This window comes from Emys orbicularis, chromosome 2 (genome assembly GCF_028017835.1).
Source record: "Emys orbicularis isolate rEmyOrb1 chromosome 2, rEmyOrb1.hap1, whole genome shotgun sequence".
Taxonomy (NCBI): domain Eukaryota; kingdom Metazoa; phylum Chordata; order Testudines; family Emydidae; genus Emys; species Emys orbicularis.
In genome coordinates this window covers 230134712-230161797 of record NC_088684.1, presented here as the reverse complement: position 1 = coordinate 230161797, position 27086 = coordinate 230134712, and the positions used below count along the sequence as shown (strand labels likewise).

The window sequence follows — 27086 nt, the reverse complement described above, 5'->3', positions numbered from 1 at the left end:
AGGTGGGAATGGGGGACACCTGATACTGCTGGCATATGGGAAGGGGAAGAGGGAGTTGCAGGGAGTCCCTGAAATAAAGGGCGATGCAAAGGAGACACACAGGGCGCTTGTGGGCAGGGGAAATGGAGGGATGCAAGGAGTCCCTGGAGTGTACTATGAGCTCCACCTATTGAAGCTACTAAAGGTACGTCTACACTTTGAGCTGGAGTTGTAAATTCCAGCTCAAGGAGATATAACCACACTAGCTCTGATCGATCTAGTGCACTAAAAATAGAGTGTGGCCAGAGTGGCATGGGCAGCAGGAGGGGCTAGACACCAGGGCTTCGGCGGCACTTCGGCGGCGGGGGGTCCTTCAGTGCCGCGGAAGACCCGGAGCGCCGCCGGGTATTCGAATCGGGCCCCGCAGGTGCTAAAGCCGGCCCTGCTAGACACCCCAAGCACATTCCCAGCATCTTGGACAGTTATGTACTTGGGTTGGCTAGCCCATCCTGCCGCTTGCACTGTCACAGCTACACTCTATTTTTAGCACACTAGCTTTATCAGAGCTAGTGTGGGTATGTCGCCATGAGCTAGAATTTATATCTTCAGCTCAACATTGTAGATATACCCTAAGTATATACCCTAATGTGCAAGCACATGTGTGTTCTGGGACAGAACCATCATGTCTCAAGTCTAGAAAAATAGCCATCCAAAACTTTGTAGGCCCCTCAACAAGCCGCTCTTTAAAATTCCTACAGTAGTCTGCAATAGTTACACCATCTACCATGCCAGCAGTTTAACGTCTCCCTGATTCCTGTGTGTTTTTCTCATCTTTCAATAATCTCTTCATTAGTGTGATTAATCTCTTGGAAGTCAGGGTATTACATTCACCCAGTTAGTTCTCAAATACTAAGTTAGCAAGCCCTGTGTTGCAATCAAACATTGGGCCATTTCCATTAGCAACAGTTCATTGGGCCACACAGCTGGTCATGCTATTAAAACAAACCATGTTTCGATTTTGTCTGGTTCATTGTGTCATTTTCCTCTCCATCCTCTTAGCTCATGCAACTTCATTCTTTCTCAGAGTGAAGGCTCAGAATACAAAGGTTAAATCACCCTCCTTCACCAGCAAATGGTCCATTATCACTGCATATTTTATTAAGGTAAAGATTCTCCCCCACTGTCACAAAAAGCTATTTTCACTTGGCTGTATAAATATTTGATGCAGGTCTGTTGGCAAAATGCTGCTGTAACGTTCTTGCTTGTGATTTAAACGAAGGGTATGGAAAAAGATTTCTTATTTTATCATGACAGCTATACCAGTGGGCAACAATTTTCCCACTGCTGTCTTTGAACTATTAAGCTACCTCATCTATGAAGCTAACCTTTATGTTGTTATTGTTTTTACTGAGTAAAACATACTGGCATAAACTCTACTTGGCGCGTGATCTGTGTGTTAGCCTTTGGCTGATCTCTCTCTCTCTCTCTCTCTCTCTCACACACACACACACACACACACACACACACACACACACACACACACACACACACACACACACACTCAGCATAAGTGACAAGAATCCCAGCCACATTAACTAATTATATAGGAAAATAACAGGCCAAATGCATCCCTGAGCCAACTCCACTGAGGTCAGTACAGCCACACTAGCAATGACTATTGCCCAGTGTGACCAGTGACGTCGCAAACATTTTGTTTTTCCAAGCAATTCTTCTATTTTTTTTTAAACATTGTAGATATTTTTTAAAAGTTCAAAAGTTGGAAATTCAGAGTTAAGGTAACAAGCAAATGTAGGAAAACTAAGAATTTAGAGGACTGTACATCAACAAAAAACTTAAACAACATCAAATCTGGAAATACTCATCTAAAGTATCAAACACCAGTATCAAACAAACTTAACTCTGACCCTATTTGCCTTCATCTAGCCTCTTCTTACTGGTGGAAGAATTGCACTAGCTGTCACATGAAAATCTTTGTATATTATATATGAATCACAATAATATGGTCTTTTGTTCTCCAATGACATAACCTGCAGCTACATTTCCAACCTTTCTCAGGTACAGGAGGATTTCAAGCCCATCTTAGAAGGGCGATTAGAATATGGAGGGACCATAACTCATTAGTTCTGGATGAATATAGAAAATTTGACTTCTGATCTGTGTTTGGAATATGAGGTTTCAGACTAATACTGGGAGAGTAAATGGATAGAGTCAAGTGCAATCATCTCATGGAGAAGCAGGGACACCTAGATGTTGTAGTCTTTGACCTTTACCATGAAGGTAGTAAAAGGGCAGGCCTCTATCTGCTACGGAGTGGGTTTAGCCACAGTTTATACAGTGAAGGTCTATGGCCCGGAATTGAAAGCGATCAAGGATAAACGGCAGAGTTAAGGATGGTGTTGGTACAATACTGACTATTTCTAAGCCTCGTGACATTTAGGTTGAGTCAACAACAATGTTCTAAATTCATTATTTCCATACTTTTTTCTTGATTTTCAAACTTTTTGCTTTCACAATAATAAAATTCTAATAATATTGCAAATTAATGGTCTGTTTACAACCTTTACTCTAGCTTAACTCTGGATCTGGCCATTTTTACACAATTCTAAACTAACTGTACTATTCTGTTTGTTTAGAAAATAAACAACATTTAGATTCACCCTCTAATCCCTCTTCACTGCTGTGTGTAGGCATTTTCCAAGCACTCCAACATAGTATCTGAGTGCATGAACCTCCCCCAGAGCAATATTATGTAAAAGCACTTTTAATGTTTAAACAACAAAAGAATACTTTTCATATGCTGTGTTTAACAGTACACTGATGAAGGGCCAGGAATAAATACTTGCATTAAAAAGCAGACATAATTGGGCATATCAGGCTCAGTGACTCATACTTTATAAATTGCAATTTTTATATACACAAAATAAATGACCATTTGTTTCTAAGCAAGTTAACTACCAATTACAGGACTTGCCAGGAAGCTCTGAGAAAGCATTCCATCGTGTGAACTTTGGACCTTCTCTTTGCTGCTATTTGTTGCAGAATGAAAAATTAGGACTGACTGTTAATTTCCCAGTTGAATTTTAACAGGATAAATTAATTTTTTTGTGTTTTATCATTGGCCAAGAGACTTTTGCCAGCAGCAAAAGAGGAAGAAAACCTTCTGGCAGCAGTCCTTGTCTCACTTTGTCACAAACCTTGTGCCCCCAAATCAGTGCTCTATCCAGTGAATTACTACTGAGGAGTGGCTAAGCAAACTCAGTGAAGTCAGTAGAATGCGAAGGCACTCAGCATTCAGAGGGCCGGGCCCTTATTTCTCTAGTCATGAGAGGACTACTACCATATTCTCCCAGGAAAGTTAGTTTGTTGTCTACGACTGGAACATTTTTTTTGTCCTAATATTTTCCCTCCCTTGGCCCGTCTTTTCCTTCCCATCCTTCCTGGGTCCTGAACACCTAAGTTAATATTGTCCCTCTCTGTAAGAGGGCTGAGGGCTTGACTTTAAGTAAAGCATTGTGGCCAACTATATTCTAAGTACTGGTTATGGAACCAAGAGAGAGGCGGGTTCAAATCCTGGCAATGATGCTTAATTTTCAGAACAAAACCACTCATTTCTTTGATCTACTCTTCTTACTGTAACATCAACAAAATAAATGAACCACCTCGCTTCTCCATCACACACTCCAGATTGGAGAAGGCAAAGTAAAAGAGAGATTTATATGTACATTTTGTAATTTTGTGAAGTACTCAGGTGATGGGTGCTGCATAAGAACCTAGACAGACTGATTAAATAAAGGATAAACGGAATCAGTAGTGTCTTTGCAGTGACCTACACTCAGACCCAGAAGCAGTGTACAGCAGAGCAGTTTATAGGAAATGCCTCCCTTAGTTTATTTCAACTGCTTTAAAATGTTGAGATACTATTTCACGAGCTGCTGTGGGAGTGAAATCTACAAGTAATCTGCACGTATGGTATGTGATTCCAGAATGTAGTTAAAAAAACAGACTATTCTTTGTTAAAACTTCAAAGATTAAAGATCAAAAACTGACTTGTGTAAATAAACTGATGCTATCTGTGTTTGCATACTTCTGTGATTGCAGAAGCATCTCTACAATGTACATAAAATATAATGCATGATCTCAGGGTTCCTCATTCAATCACCAAAGTATTTCCTGTACTTGGCTATTTCCATCACTGAAATAGGTTGATCAAAAACAAAAGCTGCTTTGGCTTATCCTAAAAACACCTACCAAATGTCTTCTCTTCAACTACAGTAAGCCCCTTAAAAGGAAAAAGAGAAAAAGAGTCACAGGGTAGTGCTTTCAGTAAATTCCATACCATTTACCATTCCAAGGCTGAAGATGGCGTTCACCAGCAAGCCTCCTTTCCTGAAGTGATCTGTCATGTGCTCCAGCCAATTTGCTTCTAAGCTGTTGACAGTCTTCCCATTCCTGGAGATCTTCATAGGAATCATCACAGTATAGTACTGGCTGCATTTTTGCTGGGTCTTTGGCTTGTTGAAGATAGCAAATATTTCCATTGCTAAAAAAAAGTTTTTAAATAGTAATACTATAATAAACATATTGTGATATTATAATTATTGTTTCCTATTATAACTATCATAATCAGATCCTTCCCCTTTTGTCTGCTTGTCTTTCTATTGTAACCCTTCAGAGCAGGGTCATCTCCTTTACGTGTTTATACAACGCCCAGCACAACAGGGTCCCAAATCCTGACTGGGACCTTATCATAATATAAATATTTACTAGTTGTAATATGGAACTCCCTCTCAGAGGGACAATCGACCAGCATAAATAAATAACATAGTAGAAACAAATGAGTTTTACTAGTAAAATTTATCATTGTAGAATATATTATTAGCAAATTCAACAAAATTGTATAGTTGTTAGCCTTTGTGTATGCGCCACAAAGGAGATAGCTACTAACTGTGATATCAAGGACATAGCTCAAATCTGAGATCTTACTGCAAATTTAGGGCAAGTAACATTTCCAATGATATGACCTTTCACTAAAGAAGTAAATAAACTTATTTCGGTGTTATATGGGCTGCGCACAGAAATGGCAAGTGGGAGAGCCAAGATCAGGAATGCACAGTGGATCAAACAAATATGGAGGCCAAATGGGTCTGAGAAGAGGCAAAGCAGTAAGAGATGAGCAGATGAATAGGAAGGAAAAGTGGAATTGTGAAGATCCCTAAATATGAGGACATTAGCTAGATACTGGTGTGTGTGATGTAGCTTCCAGCCCACCTGAGGAGCGATGAATTTAATCTCATCATTAGGTAAGTCTCTGTAGACAACAAAATCACCACAGAGATCTGCGATATTGGGGCTAAGTGGAAGCTAAAGAGATAATCAAAATTCCCAGGAAGGAAGAAACATTAGCTTAACAGTAAAACTTCTAAAATGAAAAATATTCATATATTGTTATTTTACATATTAGTGGCCCGATTAATGGCCTAGTGAAGTCAACGGTAAAGCTCCCATTGATTTCAAACACAGCAGGAATGGACCCCAATTGAACTGATTTTTTTTTCAAAGGAAATACAAATAATAAAACATTCAGGCAGCCCATTAACTTGGAAGTATCTCATATTATATTGTAAAGATAATATCTTCTAATCCCAGGTGTTACTATGAGAGAGTCACTCTGACAGTTCTTTCTCATGGAGGCCTCATCGTGGAACTAAAAGAACACAAAGCAAACAGGGACAATTTAGAGTAAGTCACTACTGTGAACACAGATGGTGGAACTGGGTTCCATAGGATTACAATGCCAATGATTTAGCTAAAGCCTGGTTGAAGTAAGCATGGTGGGGAGCGAAAAGCGAATGAAGGCTTAATCAAGTATAGAGAGTGTACCTCAGAGAAGAGCTCAGTACTCTCTCTATATAAAGGAAGGTTGGGAAACAACAGCTGATGGGTCCTGGAGGAAGGAGATGCAGAGGAGAGACATATTTCAAAATTAATACCATCAGGGGGAGGTTAACAGGAATTCACTCACTACACACCACTTGTTTAGAAAGAACAAAGTGATGATAAGGTGACTCAAAAGGGTATAATACTCAAAAAAGCATATAAACAGAGAACATAAATAAATCAGGAAAGATGTTAACTATCTGGAGATAAACCAGGACATGATTATTAAAGGTAGAAATAAATGGAAAAGGTTTTTGTGGATATGATAACTATAACACTTTTAAACTTGGAAATAAAGGGAAGTAGGGAGGTAGCTATTTTGATTTGGTTTTGAGCTGTGCAGGTCTGATCCTACACACATTTGTGGTTAACTGGATTCTGTCATTGGCCTTAATAGGCATTAGTCCAGGCCCTTGATGACGTGAGTGAAAGTGTAAATGTAGGCAAACAATCAATAGCAAGAAAAATCTGATCTGGTTTGTAATCAGAACTAACTTGATACCAAAGAAGTCCTGTCTACACTTGAAAATAGACCATTGTTGACAATGATTTTCAGCAAAGTATAAGAAGATCAAAATCCTCTTCAGTACAGTTTCAGAAAGCATGGTATTTTCTGAAATGTTACTCAAAATATTTTATCCTGGTTACATGTACACTTAAAATCATTTTCAATCCAGATTTGGAGGACCCCTTGATGAAAGCCACTGTCAATAATGGTTCAATTATTGACAGGTATACAAGCAAAAAGGACAAAGATTCTGAATTTCAAAAGAAATAAGAGAAGTGAGGAATTCAGTAAAGAAAAAAACAGAAAAGAGAAATGTTCAACTACTACTACTATTATTTGTGTAGCTAAATTGGGGGTTGGCTCTTTACAGGTATAAAAATAAATATGTTGGCTCAAGAATGTAACAGTAGATACAGATAATAAAGTCAAGAGAACAACTTCTACATAAGGGGAGATTAGCTAGGTGACAAAACAAAGGCAGGTGGGAAAAGCACTGGAAGAATTTCTTGTGCGAAAGTACTGTATGCCTGTGAGTTGTATAAAACATTTGGCAATACATATACATGGGAATAGAAAAAGGTCAATGTGGATAAACAAAGACATTCAAAGAGTAATAAAAAATGAGAAAAAGTCATGTGGGCTTTACGAAATATTAGGCAAAGACACAGATCAGCTAGCGTAAAAATGACATTGTAAGAGTGTAAGAATGAGAAACACAAAGGGTTCATTTATATTGCAGCTGGAGATGTAATTTCCAACTCAGGTGGACATACACATGCCAGTTTTGATTAAGCTAGAGTGCTACAAGAGCAGTGTAGCTAGAGTGGCAGCACAGGCTAGCTGCCTGACTACAATCCCATCCAAGACCCTACATAAGTTCTTGAGTGGACAGCCTAGCCTGCCGCCCAGGCCGCCGCGGCTACCCTGCTGTTTTTAGCACACTAGCTCAATCAAAGCTAGTGCAGGCATGCGTACACAAGCTGGTAATTATACATCCAGTAACAGTATAGACATACCCTAAATTAAATAATGAAATAAAGACTGCACAAACTGTAACAAATACTACAACCATTTCCAAAAGATGAATTCAGGAGAAGAAAAGTCCAAGAGAGAGCAGAGACTGTCTGGTGAAAGGAAAGGGAGACAATGCAAAAATTATGCAGGGATTCAGAGTTCACAAGGGAGGATGAAGGATTGATGCCAAATTCATTTTCCAGGGGAGAAAAAGGAAGTACTGAAAGAACTCACGGTCACTCAAGAATAATAAAGAAATCAGCTATATGGTGGGGATAATATATTTGGGAAAATCCAGCTACAGGTGAGATACTTCATAAAACTGTCTTCTCAGAACCCCATTCTTGGAAAATGGAAGCATTACTCAACCTGTACACTGGCTGAGAAGTACTCTCAAATCAGAAAGCACTCAGAGAAAGAAGTTCAACAAAGAAGGTCAGCAGAGACTGAAGATCTTGTCTAGTGAATCAACAGCTGGGGTGAAATTTTTGGGGGTTTCCAGAAGGCCTTAAAATAAGTTCCACAACTAAAAGTTTCAGTACAATTGTCAGAAAGCTGAGCACAGATGAGCTATCTCAGAGTCCGAAGATAGATGGAATTAGGGAATGGAAACCATTTGTGACAGACAGACAAGTGGTGCCCTTTAGGAAATCAGATTGGAACCGGTTTTTCCTGACTTTATGTATCCAAAGACCTGGATAAACTTCATAATACATTGCACAGACTACAAGAATGGGCAAATGCAGTAAGAGGCTCATACAATTCAGTGTAGAAAAGTGTAAAGCTAAGGAGAAAATAAAACATGGGACATGAGTATTCTCAAAAGTACTCTTATGTAAGAAAGAGAGAGTAACTTGCCTGGCTGAACTGGATATACCCCTTGTTTAGAAGCAGTTGCAAATGCAAATACAATGCTGAGATGCATAAGGGTCTAATACAAATCTGGATAAACTATTCTAATAAGAGACAAATGCAACCACTTTGGGATCTACTTTGGATAAATCTGGCTGCTTTACTGTCCCACAAACAATGAAGAAAGTACAGTAAAAGGTGGCCAGTTTGATTCAGGCCCCCTCAAAACTTAGTTATGTAAAAATACAAATAAGCAGGCCAATATTCTATGGAGGAGGCTAAGAAGTCACTCTCACTGTCAGATACAGAATCCTAAGAGGAATAGAACAGTTTGGACGAGCTCATGTAAAATATAAGGGATGGGAATAAACTACAACCGAGGAGATGATGGTTGTGAAAATAATTTAGGTGGAATTTCATTATATAAAGTAATAATTAATACCAAATGGACAACTAAGCAAAACAGTATGAGAAACTAGTGTAAAAAGTGTTTTATAAGAAGCTAGACAAGAAAGGGGAAAATATTATAAGGTCTAATCGTTAATCATGAGATTCAATTCAGAATAATTTGGGAAAAGGTAAGAGTAAACATTTCCTTCCCCCAATGACACTGTGCTTCTAAATTGCTCTAACCGTGTCTTATTTGTAATTGCAGGTGAAGCTATTGAGTACCCCACACAGAAGTAAACAGATCAAATAGGGAGTCTGGTGGCATCTCCCTGCCAAGATTTTTTTTTTTAAGTGGTGCAAAACGGCACATTTAAAGTAGAATGTGCAACTAGAGGACAACAAAATGGACACGGGAAAATAGTTTATGATGAACCACCCTCCACTAACAAATACATAAGAATAAGAAGATGAAAATGATCAAGTGTAATGAATTTATGAGAATGAACATTTACCATGAATAACTACCCCTTCCCTCTTACTGCTATCTGACCCTGTCCTAACTGGAGATCTGCAACTACCATCTCCGCCTGTCTGAGAGTCTATATCCTCTGTGTTCTCAGAACTCTTGGGCTGGTTTATTTTCTGCTATCTGTTCACCTACAGTGGTGCTGACACACACTGAAAGGATTTGAGGACTGTCCCCCATTTGTGACTGAGAACTGTAAAGCCTTCTCGGGCACATTATCATCTTTTCAGATGGGGAAGTAGTAGATGGAAATCAACCAAGCTCAGGAGCTCTGAGGACTTCAATACCACAAGAGGGAGCAGTAGCAAACAAACCCAGCTGAACAGCAAGCATATGAACTTTCCACGTGAGAAAGAGGCAAAAATAAGTTAAAGAGGGAAGCCCAAATCTGAGATGACAACTGCCCCCTGCAAACGACAACCCCACTAAAACAGCACAGAAGGATAAACCTAACTGGTCACAATGGAGTTGCACCTGATCTTTTATTGCTCCTATGAATGCCTAAAAACTTATGATTAAATGATCATGAAGTGTGCAGCCAAGTTGAAAAGTGGGTTAAAAGGTTTTATTATTCATAGTGTGCATCTTTTCCTTGTTGCAATGCTACATTCACTTTTCCAAGATGCTGTGAACATAACAAGGGCAGTTTAAAACTTGCTTGTTCATATCAGAGGTCACTACAGTACTTACTTCCAGGAAGTGGTTCTGTACACAATGCTGATGTGTCGCTTTCTGCTACCCCTTCTTGATTGTCTGTTGCTTCTCTGAGTCTTGGTGAAACACTTGGGCTCTCTCCTTGAAACTGCTCTCCATTCTCCCCTGCAGAGTTTAAGCTCAGATGCTCAATAACTGGTTCTTCCCCTCTTACATCCCCACTGAGCTCTACACTCTGGTCAGCATTTTCCTCACTTGGGGCTGGTGCACTGCATCCATTAGCATCATCTGCTTTCTTGCTATCCAATGAAGCATGATCCTCTGAATAGTTTGATGTATTTTTGACATCTTGTGGTTGTGCAGAGTTGTTAGCGGTGGGTGCCACAGCAGTGCTGGCTTGGGAGTTCACCTGGGAACTGTACTGAGGTATAATTCCAACAAACTTCAAGCCTTGACTTGCTGCATCTTGAATCTACAAATCAAAGGAGATTATGTTTTAATTTGCAAGTTGTCTTATAGGACTAGACATATTCTGAAAATAACACACTTAAAGGGAACTAGCATGTAATTTTAGTATTTCATCTGCTACTATAGGAAAATTCTCATAATTAGCTTTACATAAAATGTTAAATTCTAGAGAAACAGAATGACAAGTTCTTTCAACCGTCTGTGAAATGTGAAAATGAAAAAAGAAAGAGAAAGGCCTATGCAATGACATGCACATTGTATTTCTTCATTGGGAATGAATATCTGTGTTTGAAAGGCTTTATTTATGACACATTACCAGATGTAGCTTTGCCTAACCCAAGTTTTATAGTGCCAAGTTAAAGACACTTGGAGTTGAACAACACTGCATATTCTGCTCCATAACAGAATGTTGTGTACTCTGCTTACTCAATGGGTATGCAAGTGAAAGTCCCACAAATTCCCTGGGCTACATATACATCTTTGTTAGCCCCTTATTTTAAATTGAGGAACAAATGATGAACTTTCACATGATGAGAGTATAAAGAACAAAGTTACTGTAGTACCATTTTAGAATTTGAACTAGTTCTAGAGATACATTTGGAGTAAAAATGTCTGTGTGGATAAACAAAGAAACATAATGAATAATCAAATTTAAGATTTATTTATAATTCACAGAATCATAGAAGATTAGAGTTGGAAGAGACCTCAGGAGGTCATCTAGTCCAACCCCCTGCTCAAAGCAGAACCAACCCCAACTAAATCATCCCAGCCACGGCTTTGTCAAGTCAGGCCTTAAAAATCCAGTGTTTCACCACCCTCCTAGTGAAATAGTGTTTCCTAATATCCAACCTAGACCCCCCCACTGCAACTTGAGACCACTGCTCCTTGTTCTGTCATCTGCCACCACTGAGAACAGTCGAGTTCCATCCGTTTTGGAACCCCCCCTTCAGGTATTTGAAGGCTGCTATCAAATTCCCCCTCTTCTCTTCTGCAGACTGAACAAGCCCAGTTCCCTCAGCCTCTCCTCATAAGTCATGTGCCCCAGCTCCCTGATAATTTTTGTTGCCCTCTGCTGGACTCTCTCCAATTTGTCCACATCCTTTCTGTACTGGGGGGCCCAAATCTGGACGCAATTCTCCAGATGTGGCCTCACCAGTGCTGAATAGAGGGGAAAAGACAGTTACAGTTTCCGTAACTAGTGCTCTTCGAGATGTGTTGCTCATATCTATTTTACAATAGGTGTGCATGCTCGCCACGTGCACTGGTGTCGGAAGTTTTCCCCCTAGCAGTACCCGTAGGGGAGCGCCCCAGCAACCCCTGGAGTGGTGCCTCCATGGCGCGGTATAAGGGGCGCTGCATGCTCCCCCCACCCTCAGTTCCTTCTTGCCAGACAACTCCGACAGAGGGGAAGGAGGGCAGAATGTGGAATAGACATGAGCATCTCGAAGAACACCAGTTAACGGAAAACGTAACTGTCTTTTCTTCTTCGAGTGATTGCTTATGTGTATTCCACAATAGGTGATTCCAAGCTATATCTGTTGGAGGTGGGTAGGAGTTCACAGATTCTCGGGATGGAGCACAGCCCTGCTGAACCCAGCGGCCTCCCTGGTTTCGGAGACAATCGCATAATGCGAGTTGAAAGTGTGACTGAAGACCACGTAGCAGCCCTACAAATGTCCTGGATGGGGACATGGGCCAAAAAGGCGGCCGACGAGGCCTGCGCTCTAGTCAAGTGTGCCCTCACAATTGATGGCCGGGGGATTCCTGCCAGGTCATAACAGGTACGGATACACAATGTGATCCAGTTGGAGAGCCGCTGAGTGGAGATCGGCCGAGCCTTCACGCATTCAGCCGAGGCGATGAACAGCTGTGAGGACTTTCTGAACAGTTTTGTCCGCTCCAGGTAGAAAGCCGGAGCCCGTCGCACATCCAGCGTGGGGAGGTGGCGCTCCTCACTGGACACATGGGGTTTGGGCAGAGGACCGGCAGGAAAATGTCCTGACCCACGTGGTAGGCGGAGACCACCTTCGGGAGGAACAAAGGATGTGGACAGAGCTGGACCTTATCCTTATGGAACACCATGTACGGGGGCTCGGAGGTCAGGGCCCTGAGTTCCGAGACCCGTCTAGCTGCCGAGTCGCAAACAGGTCCACCTGGGGAGTTCCCCATTCTTGGGTGAAGAGACCACTTGTGCTGAGAGGAGAAGTCCCTGCACAAGTGATACGCCCGTGAATTCTGGGTGCCCAGTAGGTGGCAGGTCTGTAGGCAAATGTCGTGGGCTATACAGAAGTCCCATCCTGAGGGCTTCCTGGCAAAGGGCAAAGGATCGGGCCCCGCCTTGCCTGTTGATGTAAAACATTGAGGCCGTGTTGTTCATGAGAACCCTGACCACCCGGCCCTCCAGGTGCGAGCGGAAAGCCATGCACACCGGCCTCACCGCCCTGAGCTCCTTGACATTTATGTGGAGGGCCAGGTCCTGCACAGACCACAGACCTTGAGTCTGAACGTCCCCCACGTGGGCTCCCCACCCAGGTCGGATGCATAGGACACCAGTTCCATCGACGGGGGCCTGCCTCTGAACAGGACCCCGTGGAGCATGTTCCCCAGGGAGGACCACGATCGTAGGGAGGCGATCACCAGTTCCGGCACAGTGAGGGCTTTGTCCATCCTGTCTCTAACCTGGGAGAACACCGAGGCCAACCAGAGCTGGAGGGGCCTCATCCTGAGCCTGGCGTGGCGGACCACATACGTTCACACCGACATGTGACCTAAGAGCTGGAAGCATGCTCTGGCTGTTGTCACTGGAAACCTTGTGACCGTGCCGATGAGCCCCTTCAGGGTCTCGAACCTGCCCTGAGGGAGGGAGGCTCTGGCCGACGTGGCGACCAGGACTGCCCCGATATACTCTATGCATTGTACCGGGACTAACGTGGACTTGATGTCGTTTACCAACAGGCCCAGAGTGACGCACGTGGGCAGAAGGAGCGCCATGTGATCCTGCACCTGCGACCGGGAGCTGCCCTTGACCAGCCAGTCATCCAGATAGGGGAAAATCTGGACCCCCCGGTGCCTGAGGTAGGCCGCTACCACCAACATACACTTTGTAAATAACCTGGGGGCAGTGGACAGGCCAAACAGGAGGACCGTAAATTGGTAGTGCTCCTGCCAAACCATGAAACGGAGGAAGCGTCTGTGCCCCTCGAATATATGGATGTAGAAGTATGTGTCCTGCAGATCGAGGGCAGCGTACCAGTCCCCGGGATCCAGGAAGGGAATGATTGAGGCCAGGGAGACCATGCGGAACTTGAGCTTCACCATGTACTGGTTCAGGCCTCGCAGGTCCAGGATGGGCCTGAGCCCCCCGTTGGCCTTCGGGATAAGGAAAGAGCGGGAGTAGTACCCCTTGCGTTTGAACTCCACTGGCACCACTTCCACCGCTCCTAGGCCAAGGAGCCGCCCCACCTCCTGCTTGAGCAGAGCCTCGTGAGAGGGGTCCCCCAGGAAGGACAGGGGGCAGAGGGTGGTTGGGCGGGGTGGAGGTAAACTGGAGGGTGTAACCCCGGGAGATGGTGTTGAGGAACCATTGGTCCGAGGTCAGCCGCAACCACTCCGGGAAGAAAGCACACAACCAGTTGGAGAAGGGAAGCTTTACTGTGGGTGGATTCCTGATGAGAACTGGCAGGGCGCCCCCGGGCGTCCCGTCAAAACTGCCGTTTCCCTGCCTGTTTGCCCTTGGAGGACCCAGGCTGGGGGGCAGGCCAAGAATGCCTCTACAGGCGTTTCTTATAGTCCCGTGACTTTTTATAAGCGGGCTCATATTTAGAGTGGTTGGCCTGGGCGGGCGCCTGCTGCGGCTTAAACTTAGGTTTAGCCGGAGCCAAAAGATAGAGGCCCAGAGTCTGAAGCATCTTGCGGGAGTCTTTCAGGCCATGCAGTTTTACGTCCATCTGTTCCGCAAACAGAGCTTTGTCATCAAACAGGAAGTTCTGCAGGGAGGTCTGCGCCTCACTGGACAGCCCAGACAGCAGGAGCCACGACGCCCTTCTCATGGACACCGCGGAGGCCATGGACTGCGCGGCTTTATCCGATGCATCCGACGCTGCCTGCAGGCTTGCCCTGGCAGCCACTGTACCCTCCTCCACCAGTGCTTTGAACTCCTTCCTGTCATACTCCTGGAGGAGTCCTCGAACTTGGGCAAACAGCCCCACAGGTTGAACTCATACCGGCCCAGGAGAGCCTGATGGTTTGCCACCCATAACTGGAAACTCAAGGATGAATAAATTTTCCTTCCAAATGAGTCCAGCCTCCTTGAATCTTTATTTTTTGGAGTAGGGGCTGGTTGGCCCTGCCGCTCCCTGTGGTTGACCGACTCGACCACCAGAGAATTAGGGGCAAGATGGATGTATTCATGCCCCTGGGTGGGTACAAAATACTTGCGTTCCGCTTTCTTAGAGATGGGGGCCAATGGGGCTGGGGTTTGCCACAGGGCATTTGAAATTTTCGCCACCCCCTCGTGGAGAGGGAAGGCCACCCTGCCCGGTACCGAGGCGGACAGTACGTTAAACAGGGAGTCCGAGGGCTCCTCGACCTCCTCTGCCTGGAGGTTGAGGCTTGATGCCATCCTTTTTAATAGTTCTTGGTGGGCCTTAGAGTCCTCCTGCAGGGACGGAGGGAGGAGAGGCCGTAATTGCCTCATCAGGGGAGGGCGAGGAGGCCGGCACCATACTTTGCATACCCACCAGCACCGGAGGTTCCACCACTTGGTTGGTCTCTGGGCACGGTACCAAGGATGTACGTCCCACCGACTCTTTCCTCAGAGGCTGGGAGAGGGAGGCTGATGGCTCTTCTGAGGCTCCGGCCACTGAGCGAACCCCCACCGGGGGCTGCATCGGGGGCCATGGTGCCCACTGGTACCATTGCGCCGGTCACGGGACCCAGTGCTACTGCACCTGCTGTGGCACCAGCGGAGCCGGCTGTTCAGCCTGGCTGGCCTGACCCCTCGATGGACGGCTACGAAGGAGCCACAGGCTGATGTACGACCTGCCACTGTCCCTGGACCAGGAGAAGCATTGGCGATCCCGAGACTGCGACCTCGACGTGGAGGACTGGTACCATCGGTAACAGCTGCTCAGCGATCGGCTCCGATGGGCGGATCTGTGATGGCAACTTGCTGGCAGTTGATGCCTGGGGCTGCGGAGCAGTGCCGTGGCGGGGTCCTGGAGCGAGACGACGAATAGGAACGGCGTCGACATTCGTGTCGCGACCGGCTACAATAGCCCCTCTGAGATGAGGACCCTCAGTGGCGTCTGCCTCAGTCCCGTTGGTGTTCGCTCCTCAAGGCAGAGGGGTGCCTGGAGTCTTGGTCAGACGGAACCCAGCCAGACAACCTGATGGGAGTCAACAGCGACCCACATAGACTACGCATGGAATGGACGCTGAGCGGTGAATCACGTCGGGAACGTTCCCTCGACCATGACTGGTACTGAGTCGGGGGCGACTGCGGAGATCCCAGCGGCGGTTTGCCTCTGGACCACGGGGCCAACACTGGCGGTGCTCCTGGTACCGGCATGGACATAACGTCCCGGGCTGCTTGCAGGGCCTCTGGACATCTGGGGAAGCCTGCTCCGAATGGGCCGGGCTACTCCGCTCGACTTGAGTCAAAGGCCTAGAGGTCGATGGGGATCGAGGACTGCCCAACACGGGTCTAGTCTCTGCCCCAGATTTACTCCGGTGCCGCGGTGGAGAAGGCCTCTTCTTAGCCTTCTTGGTGTGCCCCGCGGACAGGGAGTGGTGCTGACAGGTAGATGGTGCCTGGGGGGCCACCAAACACCAACATCGCGGTGCCCGGTGCCGACTCGGAGCGGTGCGCTGGGGTCGGGGTCAACACTGACTCCATGAGGATAGCCCGGAGCCTAATGTCTCCCTCTCTCTTGGTCCAAGGCTTAAACGACTTGCAAATCTTGCAGGGATCGCTGAGATGAGTTTCACCCAAACAGCATAAACAGTCTGTGTGTGGATCACATGGCATCAGGCGCCTACAAGTGTCACACGACTTAAAACCCGGGCCGCGGGGCATGCCCCAGCCCGGGCACACTAGCTAAACTAAACTAAAACTAATTGAGTACTAACTGCAGGTCACATACACTGAACGAACAAGAGATCTGGGGACGAGCTACAGCAAAGCTGGAGCAGAGCAGTTCCGAAGCACCTTCACTGGCGACAAGAAGGAAATGAGGGTGGGGGGAGCGTGCAACACCCCTTATACCGCGCCATGGAGGCGCCACTCCAGGGGTCGCTAGGGGCGCTCCCCTATGGGTACTGCTAGGGGAAAAACTTCCAACACCAGTGCACGTGGCGAGAACGCACACCTATTGTGGAATACACATAAGCAATCACTCGAAGAAGAAGAATCACTTCCCTCGATCTGCTGGCAATGCTCCTACTAATGCAGGCCAATATGCCGTTAGTCTTCTTGGCAACAAGGGCACACTGCTGACTCATATCCAGCTTCTCATCCACTGTAATCCCCAGGTCCTTTTCTGCAGAACTGCTGCTTAGCCAGTCAGTCTCCAGCCTGTAGTGGTGCATGGGATTCTTCCGTCCTAGGTGCAGGACTCTGCACTTGTCCTTGTTGAACCTCATCAGATTTCTTTTGGTCCAATCCTCCAATTTGTCTAGGTCACTCTGGGCCTTATCCTTACCCTCCAGTGTATCTACCTCTCCCCCAGCTTAGTGTCATCTGCAAACTTGCTGAGGGTGGAATCCATCCCATCATCCAGATCATTAATAAAGATGTTGAACAAAACCAGCCTCAGGATCGACCCCTGGGGTACTCCGCTTCTTAAAATTTTATATAAAGATGAATGATGGGAAAGTGTAGGACTGAAATTGCAAGAATGCAAGAACGATAATGAGACTGTACAAGTAATAACAAATATATATCAATGGTGCAGGAAGTAACAGATGCAAGGTCCAAGACAGAGCAGCAAGAGGCTGTTGAAATTCTCCTCCTGGTTACACAGGCACAATCCTACTGACTCAAACTCCCACTGACTTCAATCTGTTTGCACCAGTAGAATTGAGAGGAGAATCAGGAGCATAAGCTAGATCAGGGATCGGCAACCTTTGGCACGCGGCCCGCCAGGGTAAGGACCCTGGCGGGCCGGGCCGGTTTGTTTATCTGCCGCGTCCGCAGGTTCGGCCGATCGCGGCTCCCACTAGCCGCGGTTCGCCGCTCCAGGCCAACGGGGGCTGCGGGAAGCGGCGCGGACAGAGGGATGTGCTGGCTGCTGCTTCCCGCAGCCCCCATTGGCCTGGAGCGGCGAACCGCGGCCAGTGGGAGCCGCGATCAGCCGAACCTGCGGACGCGGCAGGTAAACAAATTGGCCCAGCCAGCCAGGGTGCTTACCCTGGCGGGCCACGGGCCAAAGATTACCGATCCCTGATCTAGACTTTTAAAATGTCAGGGAGAGAGGAGACTGGTTGCTAATACATGCATCAGAGTCCCCCCTGGAAGAAAGACACTAGTGGGTTTGTGGTGCATATTCTTAGCTATTTTGAAAGAAAAGGCCTCAAAATATAGGAGTTCTTCAACCTCAGGCTAATACTGTGTTTTCAAGGCAAATAATCCAGCAGAATCGGAGCATCCTGGTTATTCTCTACAGTTGTGATTAATATGAACCTAAATAAAAGCAGCTCAGGCTTTTCAACTGCCAATGAAAGAATGAATTATCCAGTGAACCCATCACATTAGTTCTACCGCACTGGGAAGTGAGGTGGGTGGGGAAGAAGTTTGAGATATTAACAATTTTATTTAACACTAAAAAATAAAGAGGAAGCTCATTTCTGCATTTTGCCCCCACCCACAGACATTTTTATGAATCATCTATTTCCTGAGAATCACATTACTGTGCTGAATATATACACAACCTACAGGTGACATCTGATCAACACAGAGAACTTCCTCTTTCAAACCATTGGGATTTTTCATGTTTAATTAACTTTTAAAGAGTGTGATGGTAGGAACTGAAGCATGGTTCCCCAGGAAACAGGGTGACAGTCAGCAGGACGAGTTTGCAGATGGACAGGCGCTGCTGACTGGAGTGAGGCTCATTGCTAAAATGGGATAATTACCACAGTGCAATCTCATCTCAATTAACAGGAAAGTAAAAATGCTATTACAGTGGCCTATTTAATAGAAGAAAGCTGGACAGCATTAGCGGTCTCTATAAATAAACTGAAGCATGTTATTTGTATTGGGCTAGAAGAAAGTCAGTGTGTGACTGGCTTGCTCAGTTGATCCAAGTGCATGCAAACGATATGATGCACTCATAATAGCCTAATGTGTCTGACTCCTTGTTGCAATTTTACAAATACTTGTAATACACTCATTATTAGCAAGTGTTACAAAGTCTCTTCATCTTCCAGTGCTAATCTAAACTGCATTTGTATAGTAGAATACCAGCTCAGCTAATTATAGTAATTTAACTAGTAGGCAGCTGCCAGGGTTTGAGCACAGTACAGGGTACAGTACAGGGTTTGAGCACAGTACATAATTTACTGGTCTTGGAACCCTGGCTGTCACCCCATAGCAGGCTAACGCACACTGTGCACTGAATTACAGCAGCATTCACAGGTACTGCAGCAATGTGATAAGATTTCAGCACATCCAGAAAAGGTGTTTGTTCGTAGAAATATCTGTTCTTGGAAAATGGCTCTTGTTTTCAGAAGGGACAGAGGGGAACTCAGGATGGATTGATATTCTCATCATGATTAACCTAGGATTGTAACCATATCGTAGAGACTGAAAAAATCCATATAGAATTTATTTCAAGGCACTTTACAAATAAACTATTCAGCAGTAAAACAGTAACCAGGATATAGTGCCTTGTTTCAAATCCCGTTGTACATGGTCCCAATAAAATCAGTGGGGCAAGCATCTAATTAATCTCAATGAGGCAGGGATAGTGTAAGTGTTACACTAGCAGTGCAATGAAAGGTATAATACATCAGCAGATGTATCATTTTACTGCAATAATGCTTCCTCCCCACTCTCCACAGAAACACGTAGGAGCTGACCCTTGGCACAAATCAAAGAATCAACTCCTAACATTTTATATTTCCAAAATGAGGCAGTTTTTATTTAGAATTTGATTTTATTTTTAGAACCCTACCTAGAGCCCTAAGAAATGTAGGTTTTGTTGGCCTAGTGGACTAATCAACTTAAGCCATCTGCATGGAGTCTTACAACCTCCGTGCCATGATTGGACTAACGCATTTTCAAACAGCTAGTATTTATTGAAATCTCTCATATTTTGAAAAGTTATTACTGCATTTATTCAGCAATTATTTTTCAAATGTAAATATCTCAAACTTATATATATACATAAGGTCATTGGGGTTTACCATGCTCACCCTTATTTTAAATTTCAATTACACACTGAACTTCATTGCTTAAATTTTAAACTATTTTTTGAAATCAGAATGTTTATGATGAGTTCAAGCAACTTGCAGCATAGGTTCTGTTTCATTTTATTTGTTGTTGTTTTTAAAAATAGACAATCACCAACTTCCCCAACCCCCACTTTTTTTGAGGCTGAAACCATGAATGCCAAATTTCAGCTTCAATGACTGGGAAGCAGCTGACAGTAACGAAAAAACAAGCTTTGTAAGCAATATACTGGAGCTGGTGTGGGTGCTAATACAAGATAATCTGAAGTTTGATGCTTCCTATCAAAGGTATTTGAGTTGGTGACAGGACATAAGCAAGCGCTTGGGGGAAAGCCTGAAACTTGTGCTGCTGATTGAAGTGCGTGTAACTTGTGCAGCACATCTGCTAAGCTTTTTTTAGGTCATTTGGACAAATTACTTTACGAATGTAAATGGCCTGGTTGTAGATGAAAAAGTAGCATTCACAACTGCTTCTGTAAGGACAGTCAGGTACAAGCTTCTCTCGCAGGCTGAAGACAAATCTTCAGCATTGCCACCCAGCAAGTTATCAAAAGGTGGAACATGCTTTCTTGTTATTTTCTACCATGAAAACTACTTGGACAGTTACATCTCTTAAAAAAAGAAAAGAAAGTGCTGCATGTGCTAGAACTGCAACTTTTCTTCATCACAAAAAGTCAAATGTAATAGTAAAAGGGTAGCAAAGCATGCTGCTGTTTTATATTTAAGAAGCATGAGGCAGATCAAATGAAAACTCTCTGCGTGTACTTACTAGAAGTCATACAATATGCTTATAAGAACAGAGCTCTAAAATAAATAAATAAATAAATCTCCCCAACACCATGAGAGGTTGTGCCCAGAAGCTGTGTGACTACATGGAACAAAATGCTTGTAAGCCAGCTGCAAAATTCTTTGAAGAAATGCAGATTTTTTTAACCCTTCAAGGCATCATACAGGAAATCAAATCTGTTCCAACATACCAGCCTTTGAGGAAAATATCCCAGCAAATGCACAATTTAGAATCAACGTGGGGTAAATACATGTAGTGAAGCTGGACTGAATGAAAAGAACACTATTTCATTTTGGCAGGCTAGTGCTGAAAGTATTCCAGATTGGACAAATATTACAATTGGTTGTCTTTATGTGCCAATCCACAGCACAAATAGTGAAAGGTCCTTTTCACGTTATATTCTATTGCTAAATGAGAAAAACAAAAGCATAAAAACACAGAAATTGCATCTGTACAGCATGCTGCAGCAGAATGAACTCAACATAACAAAAACTTCCCTACAATACATGCTCCAGATTGACTGAGGCTTTTATTAAAATTTGTTGCGTTTTTGAACATGTTATACGCACATTAGCCTTTAATTCTTGGAATTTTTCAAAGGGAAGCTCCAATAAGATAAAAAAAGTATAGAAATTTCTTGTTTCATTCCTCGGATACATACAGAAACATTTCTAGCACCTTATAAAGCATTGTTTAGTTGATATGGGCCATTATAATATGGGCTGGTCTACATACACAACTTATTCCTGTTTAACTAGAATTTTCAAACCAGTTTAGTTCAACCAGTGTAAATCCCTACGTGGACACATTTTAAATCAGTTTACAGCTGTCTTATATTAATGGATTTGCACTGATTTAATTACATCAATTCTAAAACAGGTTCTGTTTAACCAGGTGCAAGTTTCATGTGTAGCCACAACCTATATATTTTTGGAATTTAATGCTGCCCATGTAATTTGCTTCATATAAATGGCATTTTGTCTTGAGGAAAAACAAAACAAAAAAAAGACAGCTTTACCCATTGCTGTCAGTAAAGTAAGTGGCAAAGCTCCCGTGGACTCAAGTGGGAAGAGGAACATAACCTTCATCAAATCTCTCCTGTAATTACCCAACTTGGAATTTGGCCAGGACACTTTGACTAACACCTCCTAACACTTGTGAAAAGCATCAAGGATTATTTCCTAAATGGTTGGGACTTTAGTTTTATGCCTCAGCTGAAAAAAGGCATTGTCAGCAGCACAGTGTAGTGTGGCCAAACACAATGCTAAGGCAATAGATCAGAGTGCCACCTACTGAATCACTTGCTGAGGCACCTGCGATTTCCTTGGAGATCTCCTATCTAATTACAGACCCATCCCAACTTTGCTTTTAAGATGTAGTAAAATCACATCTCATGGTGGGATAGCTGATTTACAAAATTCTATTTTCAAAAAATAATCTGTTTGAGTTACAGGCACCAAAAACCATCACAGAAATCCAGATTTTAGGGAATGGGGGCATTGTTAGTTTTATAAATGAACGATTATAAATGGATTTTTTTTCAAATTATTTAAATGAAATCCCCTGGCAAGTTTTTTTTTGGATTGTATATTTATAACTGCATTATCAACTGTCAAATAATCTCTGATGTATAATGGACAGGGTGACACCGCTGTCAATACAGAAACATGACCATTACATGACCATTATAAACACTGAATAGCATACTATTTTTTTGCCAGTTTCTGTAATTGTTCACAATAGCAGTCTGTGCATTTCTCCCACGGGCTGACATTTGTGGGTCAAACATTTCTTTCAAGTTCAGAACAGTATTTCATCTAAATCAACAAGCACGGAAATTACAGCAGAGCAATTTAATAACGAAAGCCCATCTCTTGGAAAGGTCTTTCAAGCACAAATACAGTTGATTTTAATAAGACTAGTGTTCTAAACTTCTCTTAACTTTTTGATGCCAGGAGCTGGAATTTCTTGGCATGCATTCAGAGTAAATATACATTGTACTAATGCCACCAGTATACTCTAATTCGTCACAGCTGGCAATGTTTCTGAGGTTGAGACTCCCTGGTGACTTAGGTAATAATTTTTCAGAAACTAGTCATTACAACTGAGTGATTATTTCATTAAGGCTTTATAGACTGGTTTGGTGTATGATTCATGCTAGAATAAGGTGCCCAGTGAATGTAGTAGCAACCAATTAAAGGGGACTGTTGCTAACACAAAACAAACAACAGAAAACATTTACAGAGAACAGATGAAGCAGAATTCCATTTGAACAGAGGAAAAAAAGTCACTCTCTAGTAACAACCCACCAATTTTCCACAAGCCACGTGCATTAGGTTAGGCCTGTAATAAGTTCAGAGACAGAAAGTTGCTACTTAGTGCTGCTGATGAGAAAATACATTGCACTAGAAACAATGGGTTGGTCAAATTTGGTCAAAAGATATTTTAAAAGTCAAGTCTAGGCTGTCCCAGTTAATAAAATAAATATTTCTAATTTTCTATAACAACTTCAGAGCAGGTATCATACACCTAATGTACATAAAGAAGCGAGCCCATGGTCATCTCTCAAGTCCCTGTCACAAGTCATACAAATGTACTTTGATAACTGACATACCCTCAAAGGTCTTGACGCAAAGAGGACATGCTGGTGGGGAGCAAGGAGAATAGTATGTACTGTATGTCAGGAATTGGTATGAAAATGCTGTTCTAGGCTACAGCATTACAACTGAATCATTCCTCGTTGGGATTTATTGGTGCATATTTTATCATAAATACCAAACCTCTCCTTTTTTGTCACCTTGGTTTCTGTATTTGTTTCTGAAAAAAAGATATTTACAATTAAAAGCAGCTTTTAGTTAGTCTTGGACATTTTCTGTAAGTCTGCTATCCTCATGCTCATTTCCAAAACAGAAACAATAAGCCAGGCTTTAAGGCTCATTTTAAAATAGGCCAAGCACTGCCAATGGCACGAAGGAAGATTTTTTTAGTTACTTCTATAGCCACTCAGAAACAGTGTTAAACTTTATACTTCCAACACTTTTGCATCCTGAATGTTAGGTTGCAGAAAGTGAAATCTCACTTACTGTGACAAAGTGCTGGGAGCTAGCACCTACTGAGTTCTGGGCGTGGGCAGGAACAAGCCCACCCACAAGCTGGGAACTGGCAGGTGAGCCAGCACTCTGATCACTCTGACACTAATTCGTTTCCCCAGGGAGTTCTGACTGGGGAATGTAATGTAATTGGCAAATCAGGCTGGCCGGCGAGGTGAGCTAAAGGATTAACTAGCCCATCAGATGGGGACTGATAAAAAGGCACAGGAAGGAAGCACCGGGGAGATGAACAGGGCTAGCTGAGCTTAGGCTGATAGAGCTCTTGGGGAAGACCCTCTGTTCCTGCCAGGCCCCGGGGAACGGGCTGAAGGTACAGGGGACGCTGTAAATAGCATTACTGCACAGGACTATAAAGGTGTGGGTGGTGGGACCATAAACAAACTACCAAATATGACTATCCAACCGGCAGAGTCTGAGCAGGTTTCTTCTGATTCCAGAGAGCAGGGGCAGAATGCTGTCCTGTCACACTTAGCAAATGGCAAAGAGACACAGCTCAATAGTTTTATATTTTATTAATCTGAAATACTATATCAGGTTTTCCAGATGTCCAACATATGGTACATTTCTGATGGGGATGTTTCACAGCTGAAGTTCTCTTTTCTGTTACAGAACCTGCACCTCCATACATCTTTATTTTCCCACTCCTTACATTCATCCATTAGAGTCTGTATTTTTTTTTAATCAGAAGAGTCGGATTCAAGGCTGTGCTCAGATGTCAAAGCTACAGTTGCTTTCTGTCTGAACTACAGCAGCAGAGGGTACCAAAAGCAAAACACTGGAAGGAGGAATTGCATGCAACGATGCATGTAACAGTAAAACACAAAAGCGATTTCTGGCCTTGGAATACTGATGTTGACAAGTTCCTCTGTTTACACAGGAATAGCTAACTTCCCTCTACACTTCCAGTTAAAATCTAAGTTTTTCAGCTAATGAACTTTGGAATGAAGTAAAATAAATGCTCTTAAACATGCCTCTTTGCAGGATGCTGTAAAAACAACAACAACAAGAACAAAAACAGGTGTCCAGCTACCAGAGCCCAAAAAGGAATGAGTGATGAATACACTACAAATTCTCCATCAACTCCTTCAATCTATTTTCTAGAACAATGAAATGGCACTAAAAAATGGGGCTTGGTGGGGCAGTGCACAAGCACCTTTCACTTTACATTCCGTCTTACATCCACATCAAATCGAGTCTGATGATCTCATGTTAGGACTGAAATTATACCCTCAGATATGAATGTGTGGCTTTGGTTTGTGGCAGTAGGATCTCTGAAAGCAGGAATTTTTCACTTCACAAACTTATCAAACAATTTAGTATGACTGGCAATTTTTGCTCAGCAAAGGCTCCAACCTTAGCAGCCCCAAATAACTCAGTATCCTGTCAAGCAAAACTTCCACTGAAATCAAAGGAGATTTGCTTAAGTAAGCACTGGGTAGTGAAATAGTAACAGGAGTTGAAAGTTAAGATTGTGGTACAATAACAGAGATCAGGGATTTACTCATCTCAATACAGCTCAACCATGCTGTCGGTGACCTTGCCTGAAATAAGATTCTTCTGAAATTTATGGTCCTAGCACCAGTACAAGCTCCATTAGAGCTAGCAGTGGTGAGAGAACTAGTGGAGACTGTCCACAAGTGTATATACCACTGTGTCATTAGAGCAGAGTTGGATGACATAATTATAAGAATTCTAGTGGCTACTGTAACCCAGGGCTAGCATGGGTGCTAGAACTTCAGAAAAAAACCACCTCAGCCTAGCCATAGCCTTACTTTGTCTAAGATTTACTCTTTAAAACTGGTATATAGCTGGAACGTCCTCCAGGCTTCAAGCATCCTTCTCCTCAGTCCCCACCAACCTCTGCATACACTTTAACCACAGGTCACTTTGGATAAATCTTACTAGTGACCTACTGAAGATTTGTTAATGGCTTGATATAAGGCTACAGATTTATGACTGTAGTTTTGAAGTCTGAAAACCGCCTTGAATCTGAATCTTCTGTTAAAAAACACCGTTTCTAATGGGTGAATATAAATAGGGAACAAGTAAAGATTTATGCAAATACAAGTTTGAAAATTGATTTCAACAATCATGTCAGCTGGCTGAATATGATTCAGTGGTCAGTGTATATCATGACAAACTGTGTTCTATGCTGGGTTTACTCATAGTCAGTTGACACAATACTAAACGCTGACTTAGTGTATCTTCATTGTCCAAGCTGGGAAAAACACAAAATGTAAAGTGTAATGGACATAAATTAGATATTACAAGTTGTCTTAGTTTTAGGGATCTACAATGTTATTTGAAGGAATTAAGTGTTATTTTTAACCTGAGAATATCAGTCTAAAACCATACTTGCTTTCACCTAACAACCATTTAGTATCTACAGTAGAAGCTGCAGTTCAACAGACTGAACAATTTGCCCATACCTTCCTTCAGGACAATACCAAATACAAACAGATCTACTGTTTCCAAATATTTTCTTTTTTTCCCCAGACAACTACTGGAACACTGAAGCCATAGGCTGTATATTTTACAACATCTATTTTTACCCTGGTCAAGAGGATGACCCCAAAATCTGCTGGGGCAAAGGATTCCAAAAGCACATCAAGGCCCCTGGGAACATCATGAAAATAGTTTTGTGACATTCATAGAGCTTATATCTCAACACCAGAATTAAATGGCTGAGTCAAAAGAACTCACATTGAAAGAAGTTTAACAAGGAACAGATGTTCCCCTTCACACTATACTGCTTAACATACAGTATATGTGATTTTTCACCATACTTTGTTTTACATATTCTTTCAAAATGTTAACAAAACACACTTCAACAAATACCATTATTGCAGCAGACAGCACACAGCTGGGCCATTGCTGTCCAGTTTTAACCCTTGCTTCTAGATCATATCTACACCAGGAACCCAAATTTTAAAAAAATTAAGCACTACTCTGCACTGAAAACATGCAGAAAACAAAGTTGGTCTGAGATGGTTTTCATTACAATGTGTTACAGAAATAAATGTATTGTTCTCTTGTACATACACTTGAGAACGAAGGGAAGTTTTTTCTGAAGGATGGAAATGATTTGAAAGAGTTTCAGATCACATATAGATAAGTAATCCCTCTGGGTAATAAATGATATTCTAGAGGGGTCATTTCCCAACCATTCAAGTACATTCAGACTGTTTATTCATTTGAAGAATGACCCCTATGACCAATACTCATGGCCCAAATTCTTCTCCCTTTCCATCTTTTATTTCCACCTGCTCTGCCTATCATCTGATAGGCTCTGTAATACATTTCTAAACAAAAAGCATATCAAGAGTGCCAGTTTAAACTACAAAATAATGTTTGATTTTTTTTTACAAAATATTTTTCTACTGAGCTATG

General features: G+C 43.1%; 1 protein-coding gene across 1 annotated transcript in view; it reads right to left on the bottom strand.

Annotated features, from left to right (window-relative positions):
- The window catches only part of RFTN1 (raftlin, lipid raft linker 1), a 108450-nt gene that overhangs the window by 32190 nt on the left and 49174 nt on the right, over nucleotides 1-27086 (bottom strand). Inside the window, exons 4-5 of the mRNA XM_065399592.1 lie at nucleotides 9918-10353; nucleotides 4337-4540 (exon numbers count right to left, since the gene is read on the bottom strand). Of these exons, the coding sequence (XP_065255664.1) occupies nucleotides 4337-4540; nucleotides 9918-10353 (640 nt within the window). The remainder of the gene's footprint in view (nucleotides 1-4336; nucleotides 4541-9917; nucleotides 10354-27086) is intronic.